Source organism: Lichenostomus cassidix, chromosome 6 (genome assembly GCF_008360975.1).
Source record: "Lichenostomus cassidix isolate B80296 chromosome 6, HeHo_3.0, whole genome shotgun sequence".
Classification (NCBI taxonomy): domain Eukaryota; kingdom Metazoa; phylum Chordata; class Aves; order Passeriformes; family Meliphagidae; genus Lichenostomus; species Lichenostomus cassidix.
Genome location: NC_139487.1, coordinates 15219619 through 15245091, shown reverse-complemented (window position 1 = coordinate 15245091; position 25473 = coordinate 15219619). Strand labels below are relative to the sequence as shown.

The following is a 25473-nucleotide window of genomic DNA, read 5'->3' as shown; positions in this document are numbered from 1 at the left end:
CATGTAATTACAGTGTAATACGTTTGAAAAACTTAATGGAAATGTCATTTTGATTTAATGGAACAACTAGTGCATCTCTGTTTAATGTACTGCTCCATCAAATCAGCTCCATGTCCTATTTATGCTGCCACTATAATGTAATAAAAGTTCAACCAGATTAATAGGTTGTCAGGAAAAATTTTAACATTCAGTTTATTTCATATGGAAACAATGTGTACTCCTCTGTTATCTTAAATAAATGACAGAATTTATATTTCTTACAAGCATGTGTAGTTAATTGTTACAATCTGGCAAATATCAATAGCACTGGAGCACAAGATAATGGTTACAATACAGAAATGACACAGCTAAAGCCACTTGGACTTTAAGTATCAATACATGTACATTTAATGTTGATTTTAAAATTTCATAAAATGGAAACATCCTAACATATAAACTATTTCCAACTATGTAACTTGAACTACAGGCTTATTGTTCAAATGACACATTAACAAATACTACAAGTCTACTATACACAGTTAATACTTAATAAAAATCACTCAATATTCTCAAATTTAGCAAAAAAATAAAGCTATACGTATCTATCAAAATGCTGAATTTTAACTAAGAGAAATGTGAACTATACATGAACATATATATGTTATCCTCTTCAAAATTCAGTGCTTCCCAGTTCAAAATACACTGAAGGTATGATACCCAGAACAGAATGAAATTAAAATTTGTGTTTGAAAAACAGCATCTAGTTAAAAATTCATCTCCAAATTTCCAACATCTACCACATAATGAATTCTTTGTCTTCTTTTCATAAAGCATTTTGAAGAGGAAATATAAGGATTCATTAACGTAGCAATAACACTTATTTTTCAGAATTAAACAAATCGCAATTTTAAAACAGTCTTAATGTTTGTTATTTTTCCGTCAGTTGTTTTGCTTTTATAAATGACTATTATTATTTTTAGGGGGGTGGGGGTGGCCATGGTTATCAAGCAATTAAATACCTATATTCAATAGCATGCAGAGATTCAGCAGGCTTCTCACATTCGCCCCAGTTGCCTCCCATTTGGAGACACCACTATTGTCTCTGCTGTGCCTATGCTAATTGCTCCTATCTACAAAACCTATTCTTCCACTCAATCAATGTAAAGTTTAGGAAACAAGGACCCTATTCTATACGCAAAAACACCTGCTAACAGTGTTAAAGGCAACTGTTTTTTCACCCAGCCTTCACATTTTGCTGAAATACAAGTTTGTAAAAGGAGAAAACCCTTAGACAAACTTCTTATATTTCAAAGGAGCTTGTAAAGAGAATCTGCTGACATATTAAATCCTTTTTTATAGGGCCCAAAAGCTTTTCTCCTAAGAACAATTGTAGTAAAGAGACATTTGGCTCCTAGGAAATTCCCAAAGGGTCAGCCATATGCATCCTTCCACGGCACCTTCGCAGTGCTGCTTTCTAAAACCCATGCTAGCTGTCTCAAAAGCAGCTTTCATCATTCACTATGGTGTCAGTCAATATGATTTATGGACTGCATTCAACAAAGTCAAAGCATATAGAATGAGAAATATGACTACAATCTGCTAATTTGTTTTGTATTGAGCCACTTAGGAGTCAAAGACCCGATGTCAGGCTGAGACCAGCAACACAATTAACCAGCCAGTGACAGATTCATCCATCCTCCCTGCCAGGCTGTGCCAATCAAAGACAGCATGAAGCAGCAGTTGGAGAAGTCAGTAAGAAAACCCATTCTCTAAGTAGCCTGTGGAGGCTGCTGATTGACAGTTTTTGAATATAGCTGCAGAAAACCACCACCCCTTCACCCTCACTGCAAGCTGTGAAATTAGGCTTTTGCTGCCAATCACAGAAACAATAAAATAACAAACTGCCATCCTCAGCATAAAAAGAAAATAACAAAACTTATCCGTTAAATCTAAGATGCTAAGATGAATGATTAATTTAGCAATATGAAATAACATAATGTTATTCTTTCTGAAAATGCAAATAAATTAAACATACAGATTTTATCAGCCAGGGTTAAAAATTCCAACTTTTTAACTATTGATACAAGTGTATTAAAAACATGAACGGAATTTTTAAGAATCAATTTTAATTCCAGTCTCTGCCCCAAATGCTACTGAAACAATTAAAAATACCTAACTGAAAGTAATTTGCAACTGTCTCTTTTCAATGGCCACTCTTTTCCAGCTTTGTATTGACAAGGCACATATCTAGAATAAAAACTTTCAGCTAATTCTAAACTTAGATTAAAGCCACTTACACACAGACCCACTGCAATTTCAAGTTAACTTATCTGGAAATACAAGGTAACATTTTTCCTTAACTCTTCAAAATAAAACTAAAAAAGGTAGTTCCTTAACTACAAATTCCATTATCCAATTTATTTCATGACATTAACAGCTATATAATTTTAATTTTATATTGCTTTCTGATTCAAAGCACCTAATAGCACTACAAACTGCAAGATGAACTTAAAATAGGATGCAAAAATAATCTCAAAAGACTAAATTCTTAAGAATTCAGAAAACAGAACCATTAAAAACTGCATGACTTTCCAATTATAACCTTCCACAAGCCACACAGCTTCTGTGCTGTACGTTGCTCAAATTCTGCTAGTCCTCGATCATGACATAACCAGCAGACTGAGACTATACAATATTAACAGGTGATATTTCTACATAAAACACAGAGCTCATGACACCTATTAGCTTGACAGTTCCCCATGATGCTGAGTATCCAAGTGATGGAAACGTTCATTGGATTGAACCACCAATGCCATCTAGCCCAACCTTCTACTTGGAGAACACTACTATTGTTAACACTACTTCAGGTCCATTGACCTTCTTTCCTGCAGAGCCTTCAACATAACTGAGGATGGGAATTCAGCAGCTTCTTTGTGCAATCTCCTTCAACACTGCAGTACTCTCTTCAAGCACGCTTTCCCCCTAATACTGAAGCTCTACCTCCCAATCTTCTTCCTGTGACCACAGTCACATCTGAATTTGTCAGTCCTACCAAGAAGTTTGGCTCCATCAGTTTTGTATTTGTTCTTCAAGAGATTGTAGGCTGCTACTAGGTATCTCCTCAGCCTTCTCTTCAAAAGATTAAATAATCCATCTCCCTACACCTGCCATGTAATTCATGTGCTCTAGGCTCCTAACAACTTGGGAGCCCACTGCTAGATCCATTCTCCAGATCTTAATAATTTAGTAATATTAACGTCATCACTTCCATTATCACAGCAATACTTATGCCAAATCAAAATAAACTCCTCATACAAAAAAAGATTACAACCTGAAAATAATGGGGCATGGGAGAATTCTTAAATGCCATTATCATCTTCTTAAAAAAAGAATTTAAAAAGCACCAGCACACACATTCCCTTGACCCCAGGCAAATGTAGCAGAGGAACGTTGGAACTAACACTGATTCTTTATTCAGCTATATCACTCTACCCTAATTCTGTATGCATGTCTCATAGCTGTATTTTGATACCTGACCTCTCTTTCAAGAGGTCTCATGGTCTCCTCCAAATTACCTCATTTGGGATGCAGGGCACACCCCATCATCCTTCTGCAAGGTTTTTAGGACTCCTGCTGTCTGTCCCAGTGTATGAAAGCCCAATGTTAGTCATTAACCTGATCCCTGCATGCATCCACACAAGGTACACAGCAAGTTATCAGCAAAACAGAAAGGGTCCTTTTATTAAATGATTAAAAATTGAAGCAATAAGCCTGCAGGCAGTTCATAGTTTTTCTGTTCACATGCTTTTTCTTCATCTTGCATCTACTTACCGACATGGCTGCATGGTCATTGTTGTTATTCTGAGAAGGAAACCAGTAAGGCAATCAAAACAAAAAAATTAAGATGTACTGTCAACTTCAAAAAAAAAAAAAAGAATAAAAATTGGTAGCAATAAAAGATAAGAAAAAGCTTACAAAAAGAACAATTATAGCTATATAATAATAATTTTTTTAAACCTCTGGATTTATACAGTATTTTTGCTGAGGTGTAACAAAGAGATTATAACTTAAATAATATTATTTTGACAATAATACATTTTTCTGTAATAAGGAACTGTATGCCAAAATATCAAAGTTGCAAACATCAAATGATAAAGTGTCTATTGAAATGCCTTTCCAGAAACTTTTCATTACAAGAAAGAATACACTCCAAAACTCTTAGGTTAAAAAATAAATGCCATGTTTACCATTATGGCTTACAGAGGCTATCTGTATGTTATTAATATACTTTGTTCAAGCAAGACTTCGAATGGCTCAGGATACTAAGAATCTAAATAAAACATGACCCATTAATAAATTTTAACATAAAACTAATGGCAATATAACTGTAGGGTGGAAGAAAGCGGTTTTCTTTTCCAAAATTGCTTCTTAAGTACAGTAAACAAACACAGAGGAGAAAACTAAGATGCAAAACTTGAGAGAGAAAAAAAACCTTGGAGACACAAGACCTTTCCAGTGATTCAACAGAGATATCAGACCCCAACTAAATTGTGTCCCTTTGTGTGCAGATTCAGTACATTTGAGATCATGGTCTACCTGATTTAGAGCTCTAATATTCCAATAAAAACAATACAAATTGCATAAAACAGATATGCAACATAAGGCATTTTTGAAAAGTTATGTCCACATTGGTATGGAAATACTTCAGTACAGCCCCACATGAAAGCACAGAAGGAGACAAATCCCTGTGCACTTACACAGCTTACACATACAGTGAAAATAAAACAAGACTCCAATGACAAGAACCCAATGACTGCAACAAAAAAATTGTTAAAGAATATAACACTTCCACAGGCAGGCTAGAATTTGAAACAATACCAAATTGAAAGTCAGTGACCCTGGAGTGTGACAATGAGGAACTAGTGTGGCCAGCTAGTGTGCCCAGTCCTAGCCCAATGCCCTCTAACACTATTGGGTGCGTTAAGATAGAAGAGACCTCTCTACTTGTCCCACTCTTTTCCTTACTAGAATTATGGCCAGTGTGCTAGGACTATTGTTCTTTGATTTCTAATTACAGAAAAGGTTCTGATAACCTATTTTGAGCAGTGGAATGTTTCTGCCAGCCATACAAAAATTATTATGGAAACGACATGTGACATTAACCAAATAATTCTTTAATTAAAATTAATTCTAAAACTATTCCAAATCTTAATTATGGCATGTGAAAATCTAGCTTTATCACTCTGAAGCATTTATAAAAGTTATAGAACCTAGTTCCGGGCTAATCTTGGAAAATACTTCTACTATAAATTTTCTCTTAATGAAAATAACTTATTAGAACAAATCTAACTGGAACCACTATAATGAAATTGAGTATACATTTTTGTATCAACTCTGCAGCTCACATACAATATTAACAGTACTTTATGTTTCCACAACTGGCCAAGATAGCATAGGGAGTGAGATGCAGGATAAGGAAAAAAATTACAAGAAACTTCTTGCCAGAGCAGACTACTTGACCACACAGTTCTACATCCTGCCTGTTACCTGACCAGAGCTGGAAATCACAGAATAACCTAGGCACAGAAACTAGCTTTCTCCAAAGGCTGAGTTGTACCCCCCAGGCACATAATTATACTCCTCCCACACTTCGTAAGTCCTAATGCCACAGCTGCTTCTTTGCATTCCTCTTAACACATTACTCTGTTTTGTCTGTGGCTCATTTCTGAACAGCTATATAGCAACTTACATTTATGGCAGACTTCTGTACATCCTGCTCTACAAATTTCACACCTCTTAACTGCCATATGCATATAGACACTAAGGAGCAGTGCCATTTGTTCACATTGCTTTGTATATTAAGCTACAATGAATTTAACTATCTAACAAACTTGCTATTCTTTATCAAAAAACGCTCCACTGCTTTGGCACAGAAGCATATGCCTCACATGACACATTCACATCAATATCACATGATACATTTTGAGAGGGCTTTGTCTTTGAGCCAGTTAAAAGAACAGAAGACTGAAGAATCACAGTCTCTTTGTGTAAGACCTGGAAGACAAGATAAGCCTGCTATGCCAGCAACTTCAACATCTTGTGCACATAATGAAATTATCTTTTACTTCCAATCTGAAGCCTCAAAACATCCTATGCATTGAGGACTTATTCTTTATAAGCATTGCATGTGGGCAAAGCACTCAGACATCAGTGTGACTGTAACAACCAAGGACAAGCTGATAAAAATAAGATGTAGTTTGAATTACTTACTGAAGTTACTCCAGACCTATAAAGCTATAAACCACTATGATGATAAGCCAAACTAGAAATAGTCTTTTTTTTTTTAATCTGAAAGCAAGGGAAAATCAGATAACAGAATATAACAATTCATACATATGAGAGGTTAACAGTGCCCTTTTTCTTGGGACAAAATAACACAGGATATATTTGAATATGAGTAAGAATTCATTTCAATGAAGCTCTGTTAACTAAAATCAAATAACTTTTCATTATCAGAAATATTTAGCTAAAAACCTTGGAGAATACAAGACCTCCATAATCTTACACACAAACACAGGATTTGCACCAGTTCTGCACTGTTTGAACCAATGCATGTGTACACAAAACCAAGATGGTTAACCAAAAAGGCTCCAAGTGCATGAGTTCTTACACTATTTGTAAATTAGTTGTTAATAACAACATTTAGACTATAGTATTTGAAAGCATTTTTTAAAGTATTCAGATGGGTAAGCTTCACCAACATACTGAAATACAATTGACAATATTTCTGTGCTGAGAAGAACTCAAAAATACATCTGCCAGCATGTGCACAATTCACAAACCACGCCTTTTGTCAAAACCTTACTGTTTTAAAATCAAATGATGTTCAAATAGTTTGAAATGAAACTTAATTTTGAACACTTACAGGTAAATGAGTAAAAACTTGAAACGTGCTTCTTAAAAAGTTAATTAGGTCCATTAAGTATCCACTGGCTCTTCCATCTGATTCAGACATTGTCCAATCATAATCAGCAATCTGAATAAATTCATCTATTTTTTGATTAAGTTTTGTATATATTTCTCCTTCTGCAGCATGCCTTGCATCCTGAAAAAGAAATTGTGTGCGTTGCTTGTCAGAATTCTAAAATATTATAAAATGCAGACACAATTATATCCATCAACAAAACTGAAGTCTTGTGTTTCTCTTAGATTAAAAAACATTCTATTTAAATTGGTATTTTAATGTCCGTCTTACATCTGAGGGTAAGGTTTTTAAAATACTACCATAATGCATACTGTGAGTGTTTATAACATGATATGCCTACAGAATAATCGAGCTTTTCAGACAATTTAAGTTAATTTGAATTTGGAAACATAGTTTGTTTACCTACTTGACAAAAACCACCTTTAATTCAGTCTTCAAAATTTATCAACCCTAACACAAAGTTTATTTGCCTTTTTTACAAAAAAAACCAAAAAAAACCTAGTAATTCTGTCTTCTATGGACAGAGGTCAAGTAATCACATGATTTTTATGCCATTAATGTCATAAAGCAGCACATCTGAAGAATACTCATAATTTTTCATCCTCCTTTAAATATCCTGATCATCACACACCATGTTGCAGAGCACACCCCTACATTCTTCTACCTCTGTTCTGCCACACCCTGGATTCTACTTTTTGGAACAGCAAAGTCCTGCATTTACTGCAAACTGAGTTTACAATGCTGTCTCTCTGTCTCATTTGTACAGGGAACATCCTCAGAGATGCATCAGGATCTATGTGCAGATTCTTGTGTGTGCTGCTGGAAAGTTGTGCTTTTGCCAGCCTGGAGTTTAAAGATATTGAGTATCTTTCTAATTTAGGTTCAACGTGAAATTTTCTTCACTGATATGGAGAAATAATTCAAGTAAGACATTTGATTTAAACCAAAGGGATCAGTTGCTTAAGGTTTTTAGAGGGTAAAAATAGCCTGGATATACTGAAGCAACAAAAAAAAAAACAGATTAAACTCCTATTGCAACTTTCCTCTGGAAGAAAGCAATCCAAAAAACATGGCATATGAGAAATAAGAAAAGCAAAAAGCAAAAAAAAATATTCACATTTATCTGAGCTTAAAGGTGTCCTCGCATTGAGTGTGCCAAATTTAGTCTTCAGTCAGGCCCTAGGCTGAAAGGACCTTCAGGAGCAAGCAAGAAAATATGTGGCCCTGACATGAATAAATATCGAAGTATGATTCCCTAAAAATAACATTTTTACTGCCAAACCAATTTGAGAAAGCCTCCACTGAACAGCTCTCCAAATCCAACATGCAAGAATCTGGCAACCTGTCATTGTGTCATAGGATTATGTGGATATGTACAATTTTGTAGATGGCCCTGACTAAGGAAGTTTCAATTAAAATCAAGTCTGTATTAAAAGTTTCTAATTAACAATGAAACCTCAGTTGCCACAATCTATAATGATGAGACTTGCAAATATATCTGCCTAGGTTTAGCAAAATTGCTTCAATTTTTTTTTGTTTGGGTTTGTTTTGTTGTTTTTTTTTTAAAGACTAGGTCATTCGTGGAGTGGTTGTATCACCTTCAACAGTTAAAATTATTTACTGGCAATGGCAAGATTAGTCCTTCTGGCTTTGTTTTACATTAAAAAAATACAGTGTAGATGTACTTAAAAGTTCATCTCATGGAATGTAAATGTGATCAATGCTGCTAATAAAAGGAGATTTTTGACCACTCTAAAAGAATGGAGGTGACACAATTTGCCGCCAGGAGATGAATTTAATAACAGTAGAACATACCAAACTCTGTGAGGGCCCAGTTGGGGAACTGTGAGCAGTTTTTCATTACAATAGAGTGGGAAAAAAAGAGGGATTAACAAGAAAAGAATTTTCTGCTATAATTGGAGAACGTTGTGCTAACAAGTTCTCCAGGAAAGTAGACAGGAGAGAAACCACACACACAAAAACCCCTTACATTTGTCAGCGTTTATCCCGTATTTTTCCAAAGTGCACACATGCTAAACTCCCTAAGCACAGACACAATATTGTGTGAATCCCTCCAACAGAACTTAGTCATTTGTAGGAGTGTTAAACATGACTTACAGCATAAGGAATCTACAAAAAACATAATGCAACTTGCAAATGCACTTACTAAAGGATAAAGAACATCTCACCTCTTAACGAAACCGAAGACTACAGCTGTATTACATGTTTTTGAATGTGTGTTTGAATGGTAAAAAATAATGAATTGCCCTTACATGAAAATAGCTATAGATACACAAATTCCAAGACACACATGCACTATTGGTGGTACACAACAAGCTAACTAAGCAGCCTAGAGCAAAATTAGTAAATGTGCTGGTAGGGCAATAGTAACCACATATTAGGCCAGAACCTTTCTGTCTTGCCTTATGCACTAAATCCTTAGCAAAACAAGCAACAGCTAATGGGAGAATTGCTGGCAATCAACTGCAAATATGAAGTGTCTTGCAATGATGGTATCTTATTCCACCTCACCCACCTTTTAACATCTATGCCAGAGGGTATATTACAGTAGGACAGGCTGCATATTGCATCAAGAGAAAAAAATGAATTGCTGAAAACAGAACTCTCTCAGTAGGATTAAACCTCTTTATCCCATAAATACAAGAAATCACTCTCCTTTGTTTCAGTATACATGGAAAAAAACACGAAATACTTAAAGTTGAAGTTGCAGCTGCTTTAGAATCCCTGATGACTTTTACTTTTGTCTTGCTGTTTAAATTCTAAAAACATAGTAGAATAATTGTAGTTGGAGCACATTGTTAATACTTCTTTTATACTAATACTTACACCCTTTGAAAATACATCACAAAGTATTTCTATTGTAGAATAAAAACAAATAGATACAAACATTTAGATTAAGCTAGCTGTTTTGCTTGATCCCATTCAGAAAAAGGGAGAAGTTACATAAACTGGAGCTTAATCTATTAAAAGCTTCTGGCAAACTTAAGGTTAGATTGTCAATTCAAAACTTCATAAAAAATGCATTTGAAAGATAATATTGAGGCTTCTCATGTCCTGACATATTCCAGGACATGGTACCAGCATAAAAAACACTGTTTATCTGCTCAGTGTTACAACTGAATACTTAAGAGTTCAGAACTATTTTAGACACAAAAATGAGAAGACATGCAGCTTTGTTCTCACCCTTTTTGTTTTAAAATGCTTCACTGACATAACTTTTCAGACATAGTCACACAATGGATTAAATATACTATACCTTAAATGTAGAAAGTCCATAAAGTCTTGCAGTGTGAACAGTCAATTGTGAAATATTTGTAATGTTAGATATAAAATCCTCAAGGTATTTACAGGCTTGCTCCAAGTGTGTTGTGTTTATGATGATTTGAACAAGCTGTAAGAGATGAAAAAATTCTTGTAAAAACCTTTTTATATGACAATCATTGTAATTTGATTTTGTAAATGGTTACTTCTTTCAGGAACAATGGTACTGGAAATTCATTACAGTATTTCAGGTTATCACCTCTTCCCTGTTAGTTTTCAAGTTTGCTTTCAAATACAAATTATGCCATTTCAAAAACAAAGATTGCATACACCTACCCAGTGAAATAAATCCAATTGATAGTTTAAAATTTAAAAAAGGGGAAATAAAGGAAAATATATTGCTGAAATAAAATCACTAATTTTGCCATTTGAATTTTTTTTTTTAATTACTGCTATTAAAAAAATCACAACATTGTCTGCAGAACGATGCATTCAAGTATCTCTTATGTCCCTCTCCACTCTAATATTTAGAGGAAGAAAGAGAAACTCAGTATTACTGCTACTAACTGCTTGACAGAACACACAAATCATACTCTGCATGTAAACATAAAAAAATGTAAGAGTCCTTGGCTTATTTTTTGCAACTCTCTGTTTATCACACAAAACAAAAAACTCTTTCATTGTCATGTCTCTCTTTAAAGGCATCCCCAGGCCCAAACAGACCCAACACTGCATTGCTCTTCTTCAACAGATGTTGATGCTTTTAATACTTCTTTTAATTTGTCATTTTAAAGCAAACATTACTTAATTTTCTCATACTGTGGTACCAATGCTTGTTTATCTACATTTACAAAAATAGTTTTAGCATGGATTGTTTCAAAACCCATAGTTTTGAATATATATTTTAAAACTTACCTCTGTTAAACCTATATGAGGTTTTTTAATTAGGTTCTGTAAACAACTACTTAGAGTTCTTGTAAGCAGCAAATTTGTAGATTTTCTGAGCATATCATCTATTTCTGTTGAACTAGAAAAAAAAAGTTTATTTTTATAATTATGCTGTAGAGAACAATACTTTGACAGCAATGCTTAATAATTTTAATTTCTTGTCTGCAAAGGGAACTTTTGATGCTAAGAATTCTCTGTGTGGATTTAAATTCTGGTTGCTCCAAGTTTTCTGTGATCTAGCAGATAGAACACCTCTTTCACTTACCAAATTATCCATTAACTGAATTTCAACACTGAAACAAAATCTGTTATTTTTAGATTTTGGACATGTTTATTGACACAGCAGTTCGTAAAGAGTAATTTGTGGGTTTTAATGAGTTACTAAGGAGGTCAACATGTGCTCATTAGTACGTGTAAATTATAAACAGTATCAATTAAGAATGTGTGAAAAGGAGTAATTTACATCTTTAACAGTGCAGAAGTGGGTGACAGGCCACAAATACCTTCCAGATTTCAGATCTTTGATTTCTATTTTATGCAATTAAAACTAAGCTTTTGAAGGCCAGAAGAGGAAAGGAAATGGGTGAATTGTGATGTTTTCCATCAGAAAAAGGTGGATTAGGAGAGGGAGTGAACATGCACGTTTTGTTGCAGGAGAAATCACTGCTAAGGAAACTCAAAGCACCGAGTAGAGAAAGACTAGGAAATAATCAGGGATGCTAAGCAATTACTTCTGAAACAGTCAGTATCAAAGTATCCTTTCCAATCTTTACATGCTTTGTTAAATAAATAAATTCTCTAGATTATTCAAACCATTCAATACTGTTTAAAAAAACCCCAGCAGTGTTTTAAACTGCTTACTACACCAAGCTACATTCACCAATGCACATATTGTATAGTACATATATCCAAATATGTACAAATATATGCTAAAAAGACAGCATTGGGAATCACAGACGAAATATATACTAAAAATTACATATGTAAATTATAAAACAAGCATAGCAAGCAATTACACAAGAAAGAATATATTTTCATTTTAGCATATATTTTTAGGTCACCTGAAAGGTACAAGCTACTTTACAGCCACACTCCTGATAGTTCAAACTCACCTGCGGTGAAGTGACTCTGAAAACTTAAGGCTTGCATAAATAAATTCCTTCACCTGCATATAAATTTGAGGCACTGACTGAGACATTGGAAGCTTCTTTGGAAAGGATTGCTGTGAAAATAAGAGATAATACTGTTTTACACTTGAAATTGATTCCAGCAAGAGCTTGGTACTAAGCACAACAATTCTTGGTAATAAACACAACAATTAGATAGTCACTTAACATTATCAACATTTTAATTATCTTAACCTTTTCTGGTTTTCATCAAATTCAAAGTGGTATGTGTTGAGCTGACTTCTATATCTGTTTAAATAGCTTATAAGCAAAATAGAATTTTCTCACTTCTTTAAATTACAATAAAGTTTGGAGATTTTATGCAGTTCAAGAGCCCCCTGATTTTACAAACAAACATTAGGAAACAGGTCTCAAACTGCTTTTAATTTGAATGAACAAGATAGAAAAAATTGGGGTAAGAGGCTCAAAGATACAAACTTTGCTTTTCCAAAGAAAGCAGTGCAAAAAAAAAAATTTGGGAAGTTCAGTACTTTTGGGATTCTCAAAGTATCTTGAGAATGCTTAGACTATTTTTTTATGGTTCACAAAACCAAAGCAGTTTCAATTATTTTCGGGAATTTGGATTAACATGTGGGAAATAGCAGCAAGTTTGTAATAATAAAATTATGCTTCTTACTTCAGTTTTAAAGCTGATACTGTCTTTGGAAGAACAAAAGTTAATAAACTCAATTACATCTATACATACCAAATAGGTATTTCTGCACTGAACACATAATTTTTGACATTTGCAAAAAAATTGTTTTTCTGTTTATGACTTATGCATGAGAAAAATAATCAACAACTGGTATAATCTCTGAAAAATTTAATTTCTCTTTTAAAAAAAGGATCCATCAACAACAGCAAAAGCTTTGTAGTAATCATATATATATGTATAGCAGATAAAATTATTTAGTACAAAATAAAAATTTGTGCATTTTATTAGCAAAATATGCCAACTAAATATTCAGGTTATGGCATACTTCCAATGCTGTAAGGGATTTCCATTCTGTTTAATTTATTTTAGCAGTATAATGGCTAAGTAAATGAATTTGACAGAGAAAAGCACCCAGAAAGAACTCTGGAACCTCATTCAAAAAATCAGCATAAAAACCTCCTTTAATTTTTCACCTTCATTGCAGCACTGTATTAATGATGTGCAGCTGTTACATTTGCCTGGCAAATCCCCGCTGAACCACAGAATTAAAATAGGTTTTCACTTTTGCAGGAATCCGTAGCAACGGATTGTGTATAAAGCAGCTTCCCTCTACAGCAGTAACTCCCCCTGTCATGTGGTTCTTAGACTTAGTGCCCCAATACAGACTCCATCAGGAGCCTCTTATTTCTTCACTGGTATTTCTAAAATCATACTTGAATAGCAGAACAGGTTAATCACCTTTCTGTGAAAAGAGTTTGTAGTGAAAGAAGGGCTGAGGCTACAAAAGGACATCCTCCTGCAGTGCTAGTACAGCAGAATCATTTAAAGTCCCTTCATGTTTATTTTGCCCCACATGCTCAAACACAAATATTTAAATTTAAAAGTGAAATACAAAGGTTGTTCTGTCTAACAAATCTCAATTTTACATGTATTTTTTCAATACAACAGCATATACTGAGTAATTAAGTGCAACGAGTTGCGACAAAATTTAAGACAGATCGCACTATAATTACATAAAGACTTTATCAATTAAATTCTATTATTAATTTGTTTAAAAAACAATGGGTTTCATTATTCATTCAAACATCTAAGCAAATGACTAAGCCTTTCATTTTTGTATTTATTTATGACTAGATAATTATACACAAAGAAGGTGATTTAGCCTCTTAATCGACCCAGCTTTTCAATTTCAATTTCAAATTTTAATTGCTTTTTAATTATAAAAATCATTACTGTCCCCAGTGTCTTCAACTGTATTTCCACAAACTTTAATAGCATAAAAGTTTCCCTTACCTTATCAAGTTCTGGATCTTGAAAAGGAAATTTGCTTATAACAATTCTGTATTCCTCTTCATTTGCTACAGGGATAGGGCTGTAGTTGTCTGCTTCAAAAATATCCCTGGTGAATAAGTGAAGTGACAAAAATTTGGACATGTAACTTACCATATTTTCTGCTGTTAAAATCTGTAAATAAATACAAATTTTACCACCACACTTAGGCGTGCATCTTCAAAAAGTTTTAAGAATTTTACACATCCCATGTATTTTTAATTACTTTGGAAATACCTCATATATGTTAAAGCTTTACAGTGAAATGTCCTTTCATTTGCTTTCTCTATCACAGAGAAAAAAATACCTGAAAGTGTTTTAATACGTGCATAATACAGCAAAGGAACCTCAGAGCAACTAATCCACTGTAGAGTAAAACATATCTATTGATTATGGTAACCCCATTTTTCCTGCACTAAAGCTGACACTCAGCGTGTCTCACTTAGGCACCAGAGCTCCATATGGTCAATGGAGATGATTCTGAGAACTTCAAGCAGGATATGGCCACAGCATCGTTTGGGCATCCTCTGCACTTCTCTACTGTCAAATGTCTATATTAGAAGCACAGGGAGCTGGAGAGTCTTCAGTGGTCAATTTAATATTTTCTGTAATAAAACATTTTATGGCAAACAATTTCTGCACATTTAGACATCACACCCTATCTGCAGATAGGCTTTGGAGTACAGTCTCAGGCTGACGTATTTCTAGGTTTAAACCTTATTCAATCAAATGATCCCAAGGAATTGGTGAAAACTTAAGTGCTTCATTAAAAAAGCACGAAGACATACTGGGAAAGTCAGTGTTTGTCAGGCAGATATGCGTATCAGCTAACAGTAAGCTTTAAGACAAACTAAATTAGGAACCTAAAGCCCTATTGCAATAACCTAGAATTATTAGGTTCCTAAAGAAGAGAAACAGATGTCTCTCTCCTGCATGTTTCTCCAGTAATGTCCCTTTGGAGACCTTCTCTCTTTCCATTAACTACACAAGCAGTACTTGATGTCTCTTCTTGTGATGTGATGAATATCTTTGTCCTAACCAACCTGGTTAACAAATTCTTTTTTGTCATAAAAACTTGAACTCAGACAAAAACAATAGATGCAATACAAAAGGTTCAACTATTTTGATATACTAACCTGAACAATCCAGACCACTTTTTAAGAAGTGTTTCATTGTATTGGTCTCTTATCTCAAATAAAAGATCAAATAGTCGGTTCACAGGAAAACCATAGCCCTAAGGGATAAAAATGAACAGGGGTAGTTCAAGAACCAATACACTCAGTTCCTACCACAACATTTCAGAAGTCTGCGGTGAGACTTCTAATTCACTCTTGTCACCTGTACAACACAAGTACTTTTAGTACACCACTATAACTTATTAAACCTTTACCAAAGTATTTATCTTATGCATTTGGAAATCTGCTCCACTTCTCCTTGTTTGTTAAAAATTGCAAGAATACTTCCTAATGATGTTTACTTGGTCTTTCAACTATCTGGATTCCAGATAACTGGAATGCTACTCTTTTTTAGGATGGGAAGTAAAGCATTCGTAGAAGACAACATATACAAATTACAAAACTAACAATAATTTTGCACAGATATGAATAACAGATGCTTGCTGGATAGCCCAGAACACATATGTTCCGTTCATAACACTGAAAATGAGGACCTAAGGCATGAAATACATTTTTTAAATATTACTCTGTAATTTTGGGTTTGATTTGTATATATGATTCATGAAAACACAAACATTGCACTCACCTGAAGTTAAAATCTGACTACAGCAATTTCAATTAAATTAATAATACAGCTCATACCTGCAAAGTATCAGCAAATACTACAATGAGATTCTTCAGTTCCAGAACAAGGTCAGGATCACTGCAATATGACTGAAAGTGAGAAATTCTGGTTTTGTTAAAAGGACATAAAATGTGGGACATATATTTTCAAAGAATTGTATCACAGGTTAAACTCTCCAGTTTAACGACTTAGACTCATTCGTCTTTACTTAGTCTCCAGAAACGACTTAGACTCATTTGTCTTTACTTAGTCCAGCTAAATAGAAGTATTTGTTAACTTTTTATGCAACTATCAATGATGTAAAAGTTCAGAAAAAGGAAAGTCAAGTATGAGATTAAATAAATACCAGCACGGTGTACTGAGATTGAAAATCAGCAAATTACATTTATCTTAGTGGAACATAAGCACACTTGGCTAAATCGGTGTAAGAGAGGTTCCACAAGACATTCTTTTGACCACCAAGCCTGGGTCTAACTAATGCTAATTGTGCCACCTCAGCCAGTTTTTTCAAACTGTATGTATAAAATACTTTCTAAATAAGCTCAAATCTAAATCAGATGACAAAAAGGTCAAGACATTAAGTTATTTACTAAATTAGTGAAATTTTATTTCCAACTTTGAAATATCCAACTTTCCAAATCTGAAATCCAACAAAGGCTTTCACCTCAGCTTCACTATCAGCAATGCAGGGTAAAGTAAAAAAAAAAATTATATCAAAATAATTTAATGCCGCATGAGAATATAGAATTGAAGACTATATACACCTGTTTCACCCTTCTTGAAGTTTTGCTCTTAGCATACTTTAATAAGTATGCTAAGATAAAAGATGCTAACAAAAGTAAGGGTTTGGTTTATTTATCTAAACATCAGTCTACAGTAGGATGATGTTAAAGAAATTCTGATAGAATTTGGTTTGATGGGAGTTACGCACATTGAGAAGAACTAGTGACCAAGTACACGACAAGACTTTGAAGAATTCTTTTGAGATTACATTACTTTTAACCCTTAAATTATCATACTCTTTACAGAGGTGTATAAACCCAGAGGTGTATAAACTTTGCTATTAACTAGCAAAGTATTCAGCTTTAAAAAATGCTGGATGAAGGTATCTCAATTCAGCACAATCCTCTCAAAAGAAGTTAACGAGTATGAGAACACCTCATCTATCATTGATAATAAAGGTCCTATGAAAACTATGGTTGCAATCTCAACTTTTCCCCCATCTTTCCTCAGCACATATGAAATATAAAATATTCCTAAAAGATCAATTTTAATAAAAATAAAAAACATTAGATAAAAGGAGATGCTGCTAGCAAACATTAAAAAGGAAAATATTAAATTCTTCTATTTTTTCCCCAATAGTAAAAGTTATACCAATAACAAATTCTGAAGCAATTTATTATCAGTCAGTTTGAGTGAACAATGTCCATTCCATTGGTTTTTCACAGAGGAATAAGAAATAAAATGCAGCATCACTGCAGCTAAGGTAGGAATATAACTTTAGGAGACACACTTCAGTGTGCCAAAATACCCAAGCGATACAGAATTTTTCTAATACCTTTACTTCAACATAAACATAACACTACTATAGCATTGAAGAGAGAGCTCCAAGGGTTTTGCTGGTGGAGTTTATTTTGGAAACACAGCATTTAGAATGATAATTAGGAACTATTTCCTGGTGGCGCTTTCAGTGCTGAACTATTCAATCTGATCTAATGAAGAGGTCAGTTGAGACTAATGAGGAAGGATTGCAATAATAACAGCAGATTAACTCTGCATATTCTAAACTGCTGGACTAAGAGAAGGTTTGGAAGACCCAGTGAGTTGTAAATCAGTGAAGGATTATGCAAATAGCCCATGGCTGCGGATCACAGCCTGATACTGTTGGGAAAAACAAAAGCTTGGCAGGCTCCCTCCCAAATCTGAGCAATTTTTAAGCACAAGAAAAAGAAAACATGGGAGAGGTGTAATTTTTCACTTTGTTGCTATCCCAGCTTTAAATACATAGAGCTCTGAAGTAAGAGGATTTAAACTGCAATACTGATAAGACTTCTCACTTACTGAATGTGTTCTAAGAACAGCAATGATCTTGGAAAGGGCCATGTTCCAGAGTTCATCAGTGTATGTTCTAGTTACCAGTCCTTGGGTTACATGTAAAATGTGGTCTTCTACTACAAAGAAACTAAAACAAAATAATGCTTAAATTATTAAGTTGTTTTCTAATATTAGATCAAATATTACCCTTCACACCCAAGTACAGCCACATCCTTCCCCACTGGAGCAGTGATGCTTTGGTAAGTTTGGTGTTCTGCTTCAGCAAGTATGAAGTAAAAAAGTGAAAAGTTTGTTTCATGCCATCTGGAGCCCAGGCTGCTGGAGGGTCCTTGTAGGGCTCTGTGCTGGTAGGATCTGGATGCTCTTTCCTGCTCAGATCCAGCAACAACCACCTGCATGATTGGTGCAGAAACTGAATCTTGCAGAAGAACGTTTTTGGACAATGGGAGAGCACAGGTTAAATTAAGCATGCACACAGTAAAAATGAAATAAATTTTCATTTAGAAAACTTACCCTACAATTTGGCTGAAGTATCTTCTATAGCCTTCAACTGTTTCATGCTTTCAGTGAAAAAGAAAACAAGTTTAGAAACAAAAATACCACTAAGCATTAGCTTCAACTCAAATCAACGCAAAACCAAAGTACTAATTACCATGCTTGACTGTGGTTGCAGAACTAATCTTGCTTGTTTCCTTCTTTGTTTTCTGTAGTAATTTTCAAATATTTCTCCATCACCCTAAAAAAAGACATAAGTAGTCAAAAAAAGAATATTGTCTCCACATGAAAGAGGCACTTGTGAATTTAAGGGTAGCACATATTTTGCATTTATTCCACATGTAAACCTCCAGCTGACACCAGCAAAAACTTGCATGCATGAAATATGCAGAAATTGCCTCTGTCAGTAGAGAAGCTTAGAGTCTACACTGTAAATAGAAATTCTGCTCACATGCCTACATTTTATGAAGCAACATCATGCATTTTAAACAGTATGTCCATTTTTAAACTACAACTTTCAGAGTATATTAATATTCATAGACAAGGCACGTTGCCTATTACTCTACAACTGAAACCCATTGTGTCCTAAAACACTTCTTTAGGTTATTCAAGAATGTAATTGCATTATAAAGTTGTTACAAAAATGCTTCTGTGAATGTATGACACATCTGAACATTGCCTGCATCAGCTTTACTTGAGGAAAGACACACATGAGATTTATTGAGTATTTGCTTATTCTCTTTGGACTTGTGTCCAAATGACTGTGGATTTGGATTTTTTTTCCTATCATGATCCTCAAAAATACAATGTCTTCTGTGCCTAAAGATTATATTATGAGGAATTCAACTGACCTCCTGCTCATCTCATTAAGATGACCATTCAGTAGAAACCATCTGTCCATTTGAAATCAGTGCTATATTGACTCATCTATCTACTAAACCACACGCAATTTGTATGCAAGCAGAATAAAGCAGCTTAGCATTTTTAAGGATTGTTTTTACTTCATGAGCCTATTATTAGACCAGTGCTATTTAGAATTCCATTACTTGGTCTTCCAAAAAATCTCCAAATCAAATTATTGCAGATATTTTATACTACTCAGCCAGCATTACTCATCTAACTCCTTATAAGATAGAAATTAAGTTCATAATGAATATTTAGTTCATAATGAATACTTTGTCATATTTAGAAATACAGCTAAGAAAGCCTAAAAGTAAAAGAGAGACTTTGCTTAAAAACAAAAAATCTGCTTGAAACAAAGATGCAAATTTACTAACACTGTCTGTTGCAGCAGAACTTTACACAGTATGCTCCAATTCATACAAACACATACTGATCAGAGATAGCAAACATTCATCTCCAGACCAAAAATTCAGTGCATTTTTCAGCTTGTTGACTTGCACCTCCACCATCAAATCTCTACCAAGTCCTGACACAAGCTTCTCAAGTGAAAATGACTAGCTGTGCTTCTCAAATCCACACTACAAGTGGACATATAAAATAACTTATGATTATTTATAGACCATGCTATACTATGCAGTCAAAATTAACAATTCAGGCATAACAACTGTTTGAACCAAATGTGCTAAAGTAATCAGCAGAATACACTAACAACCCTGATGGTTCATTCACTGAATCAGCAATGCCTAGGTAAGATAAAATATAACAAAGCAATGCATTTGTTTTGCCCAGCTTCCAAAAATACATGAGTTTATATCAACAGAAACAATAAATCAGTTCATGTTCAGTCATAAATTTTAGGAATATTGCTAATGTATCAAGTGCTATTTCACACCACAGATACATTTGTTTTAAACTGATACAGGGTTTCATTAAAAGGTAACATTACACACAAAAGGGGCCAGGGTATTTTCACCAGAATTTATATATACAGCATCTCACATAACACAGGAGCAAAAAAAATCTTTATGTGTATTTCTCAGAAGTTTCTAGTCTAAAGAAAGGTTACTGGTCCACAAATACAGTCTATGTTTGGTATGTATCTTGTCATCACTAGCTGTGTAATATTCTAAGGTATATAAAAATCGTGCTTTCTTCTTCAGTGCGAAGAAGCACAGTAGAAAACTTCTGCTCTGTGTGAAAACAGAATATTTTCTACAATTTTGTAGCAGAGACAGAATTCATTAGAATGTAACATTTGCTGTGAGATAAGTCCTTGTTATAGAAATCTAATGAAAAGCCATCTGGTATCAACTCCCCTCCTTTGCCATCTCTAAAGTACTCTGAACTCAAAAAAGATGATTTGCAACACAAGGTAAATGAGAAGGGCTCCAAAAAGTGGCGAATTCACAACTCTTGATAATGCTATCATGGCTTATTAATGAGATGATGTTGGCAGGAAATACAGAAGTCTAATTCTGAAGACATCAACAACCCTTTTTGGTATCAGGGAGCACTACAAGTTGTTTTCTGTCTCCAGTAAATGTGGAATCTGGAAAATTTTCTGTGCAAATCCAAATAGCTTATCCTTGGATCAAGGGTCCAACATCAGGATCCTTGTCAAAGTGAAAAATATAATTACGTATTACTTTTAAATGTTGTCTATCAATTTTACTTCCTGGTCCTTTACTATACTAAAGAAAGAATTAGCAGATATGTTCAGCTAGTATGCTTAATTTTACACGTTCTTTTTTATGAGTTGTTTCACACTTTGTTAAAAGAAACAGTCTGCTCTTTCAATAGTTCTGGCAGCCTGTCTTTCTCTCTCTCCCAAACTTTCAGTGAGATGAATAATTAATTACGTTTTTGTTTGTTTTCATTTTTTCTTTAAAAAAAAAGGTTACAGTGAAATAACATTTTAAATAGTTATTTCAATATGCAAAGTTTCATGTAACACAGCTGCAAGGATTCCACAAAAAAGAAGATAACCCAGCATGAATGCTTCAAGCCAGGTCCAGCTAAGACTGTAGGATTAGCAATACGTACAGCATATACGTGTCACTGATATTTATATTCTGTATGAAATCTGACTTGAAAGTAACTGAGACATAGAAAAGATCAGAAAACAACAAATAATTTGATACCATGTTTCCCAAAAAAAGTTTTCATCCCTGTAAGTGTGTGCAGTGAATCTCTTTTACAGAAGCTAAAATAGGCCTTGCAGAGTGTGCTTTATTATGCATACAAAAGAACACATGGTCTCATGCCCTGAGTATCCATACTCTACCCATCTCAGCTGGCCCATCCAGAACTACTAACACTAGAAGCAATACACTTGCCTGTTTCGGACCTATTAAGATTATGAACACTGTGAAAATGAATATTCAACTTCAAAAATTTAAATATCTTTTTAAGGTCACCTTAATACATACCAAAACTGAGTAGATGTGCAAACACCTATAGACTGGAGAAAAGTCTACAAGATCTTGGGCAGTTAAAATCTGAAGAAGGAAGGAAAAGGAAGAGTATATGAAACATAGTAAGCATATAAACTGCAAAATGTGGTATACTACCAACAGAACTTGTCTACATAATAAGGACTCAAAAACGGATGGCCTCTATCAGAAAACAATAAAACAATTGCTCCAATCTCTCCACCCTTTGTATTACAGTAATATATTTTATTTGTGCTAAAATACCATAATCCTTTCTCTGTGTTTTCAGAGCATCAGATTTAAAGGTCTAAATACTCACTGTTTTATCTAATTTAGGAATACTGACTATTTGACAGATGAAAGAGCTCTAACCCAAGCTGAGGTCCTCAACATCAAAATGCTGGATTTAGCAACACCAGAATATTCCAGTGGGCCACATACCACTGACAGTGCGCAGGTCATGTATGATATAAGGTCCAACTGAATTCCAGAATAACTGCAAGTGCTGTCCAACTGAATGTCCTCAAACATAATGCTAAAGCTAGCATTACTACAACTAATATTTCAGCATTAATTTTTTACCCTAAAATGCTGATCTGGACTGGTGCCCCTTGAAGGTGTTCTGTGTGTTTTTCTAACTAATATTAACCATCTAAAGACAGTGTACTGCGACCCTTGTTCAATAAACCTACAAAATTCACTTTAAATAAGATGAACTGATTTAGTACAAAGTTACCTCTTCTTCATGTTCATCTTCATCTTCAAATGTTCGCTTCAATGTAATTTCATTCTTGGATTCCAAAATTCGGTTTCTACCTAAATGCATATTCCGACCATAGTTTACATTATTTTGCTTCTGAAGAGCAGTACTAAAGGTTTTCTGCTGCTGTGCCTGTTTTAAGAGTAGAGTCAATTAAGAGGCATGTAATTCAAATTTTGTCACTGATGAATATATGCTACGACATGAAAAACAGGTTGCGCAATTGAATACACATCAGTATAACTGCAAGATGCAGGTGCACCCTCAGCCTATACCAGTGATCCTGCCTTTAACCAATCTGGGATGATAAATGAATTCAATAGTGAATCCTGAATAATTTTTCCCTAATACCCAGAACACAATTTTCAAGTCAGAAAATTTTTTAAAAAAATCTGTTATTTCCAGATTATAAACTGCAAACAGAGAACTTTTAATGAAGTACAGGTATCTCAGTTTCCACCTATTAGTTTGCTTGTCTTCAGTGAAGCCTAAGTGAGCAGTCAGCTGCAGAGGTCAAAGGCACTATATTGTCCTTACTATTGAAGGTAGCACAGCACAGTCTTGCAGTTAAACTCCATTTACAATAAACAATGCTGCATTAGATGACAAAATGGCAACTCAACCTGAATTCTCTCCAACAAGAAGTCAAATGAAAACTTTACTTGCTCTCATGTCTAATTCATCCTGGCCAGCTGGCCAGATAGGCTGCTCTTTGTTTTGGTATAGTAGCTGCTGAAATACTGACTGTCCATGTGCTGACTACTCGAAGTATTTAATAATTTTTTGAAACCTGAGATATACAGCATCTCTCCTTCCTTTCTCAGGCAGGAAACTACCTCCTGTCAGGGACACTGATAGAAACCACACAATATGTTAGCATTTCACAGCTCGCCCTCTTTGCCCAGAGGTCTATGGGATGACTGTAATCCTTGAACAAATTGTCTGGGATAATTTGTGACTAACACTGCAATTTTCAGTAAACAACAGGACCGAAGTCATCCTGTTTGGTTGGCTTACCTGCTTCATGGCAGTTTCCCCAATTCTGTCAGAATGTTTTCGAATACTCTCTAAGAAATCCTTCAGATCTGACATGGATATTTCTTTTATTTCTTCACGCAGTTTTGGAAGATTTTCTATCATTATCTGGCAAAAGCGGTATTGGCTTACTCTAGGAAGATACAGATTTTCCAGCTGCTCCATTGTTTTCAAAGCAGAATAGTATCTACAAAGAGATTAAAATAAAATTATGTAGCTTCTTATAAAAAGTTAATAAAATAATGTTTATCAAACATAGACATTGATATCACACATGCAATCAATATGAATCTAATGAAATTACTCCATTCTTAGAAAAAATAACCATCAAAAGGTGACCCATATAATGCTTTAGTTTGCAAAAAAACACAGTGAACTACCAGAATCACTCAGCCAAGTCAAAATTTTAAGTAGGCTCCTATGGTATTAACTGTTCTGATCAATAGTCCCAGTACCACATGGAGCTTCCTGCAGAATGGAGACCATGAAGTCATAACAATTATCTTCCCTTCCAGATTGAATTGGTTAGGGCTTTTTATGAGTTGGGGTTTTTTCCTGAAACACAAACTGCCAATCACCCAACACTGCAGTAGATGCACCAAACAATGAAAAAAAGCTTGAAAAAGCATGCCTACAAGTATCTGCCTTCTTCAGTTACACATGAACACATACATCTGTGCCCACCCTCCTTCCATCATCCTTAGTCAGAAAAGATACATATATACCAATCTTGGCCAATACTTTTTTCCAGCAGTATATCATTTTGCTATAAACCACAAGCCTATTAACTCCTCTTACAAAATATACTTTATCCCCCCCAGAAAACAACTACACTGAATCAACAAAGTACCATAATCAACAAACCTGTGATCTCAACCACATTTTAAAGAGAGGTACAGGAACCAGGTTAAACGTAAGTAGGACAGCAATCAATTGCAGATGAGACAATAATTTCCCTTTATGTAGTATTCCTACTGGCTATTCAGCCCTGGAGGCATTTGAGAAAATTAATTTAGTTTGTCTAATTAGAACAGAATAAGGTAAAACAATGCCTTCTGGCTTGCTCTTAAATGGGAAAAGCAGAAACACTCAGATCAGACAGAGTTAACTTGCTGATAGTTCCAACCCTTTCTTTCCACAAATATGGAGTAATATCCTTAGCCCATTTTCAGCGTTTCTTCCATAGTCTTAATTCCTTTTTCTTCCTGAAAGTCCCATAACATCCGTTTGTAAAAATTCCCTAATTATTCTGAAGGAAAAAGCTGAATATGAAGAAAATCCCTTCAAATGAGAAAACATGGAAAAGTGCCCTTTCCGGTTCTTTAGTTTCTGGACATTACTTTGCAAATATAGTGAGTAAACACTTTCAAAAAATATAACTCAAGTTTCTGGCTTATTTCAGTAGGCAAGCAATAACAAATTACTAACACTAGAGTCATGATTTCCTGTTCAATTCTGAAATTAAGACAGTATTTTGAATCTTCTTAATCGAGACATTTCTAAGTTAACAACTCAGCATAGGTGGAGGATGGGAAAAATCTCTTTTATTCCAGAACAGAGCTGCTTTCAGAAGACTGCAAATAAAGAGGTTTCAAGTGTAAATTAGGAGCTTTTGTTTATTATATACTTGGTTTATATAAAATATACAT

General features: G+C 34.4%; 1 protein-coding gene across 9 annotated transcripts in view; it reads right to left on the bottom strand.

The window, feature by feature from the left end:
• Positions 1 to 25473, bottom strand: part of EXOC6 (exocyst complex component 6) — an 88427-nt gene that overhangs the window by 34323 nt on the left and 28631 nt on the right. For 5 of the 9 annotated variants that reach the window (XM_085065200.1, XM_085065201.1, XM_085065203.1 and 2 more), the window contains exons 6-19: positions 23807 to 24011; positions 22766 to 22921; positions 22027 to 22095; positions 18852 to 18935; positions 18713 to 18759; positions 18206 to 18326; positions 16162 to 16233; positions 15481 to 15578; positions 14309 to 14414; positions 12307 to 12416; positions 11162 to 11273; positions 10242 to 10376; positions 6905 to 7084; positions 3811 to 3840 (exon numbers count right to left, since the gene is read on the bottom strand). In XM_085065200.1, coding sequence (XP_084921326.1) covers positions 3811 to 3840; positions 6905 to 7084; positions 10242 to 10376; positions 11162 to 11273; positions 12307 to 12416; positions 14309 to 14414; positions 15481 to 15578; positions 16162 to 16233; positions 18206 to 18326; positions 18713 to 18759; positions 18852 to 18935; positions 22027 to 22095; positions 22766 to 22921; positions 23807 to 24011 — 1525 coding nt within the window. Of the gene's footprint in view, positions 1 to 3810; positions 3896 to 6904; positions 7085 to 10241; positions 10377 to 11161; positions 11274 to 12306; positions 12417 to 14308; positions 14415 to 15480; positions 15579 to 16161; positions 16234 to 18205; positions 18327 to 18712; positions 18760 to 18851; positions 18936 to 22026; positions 22096 to 22765; positions 22922 to 23806; positions 24012 to 25473 lie in introns of all 9 variants that reach the window. The other 4 variants (XM_085065202.1, XM_085065204.1, XM_085065205.1 and 1 more) reach the window with 2 other exon arrangements.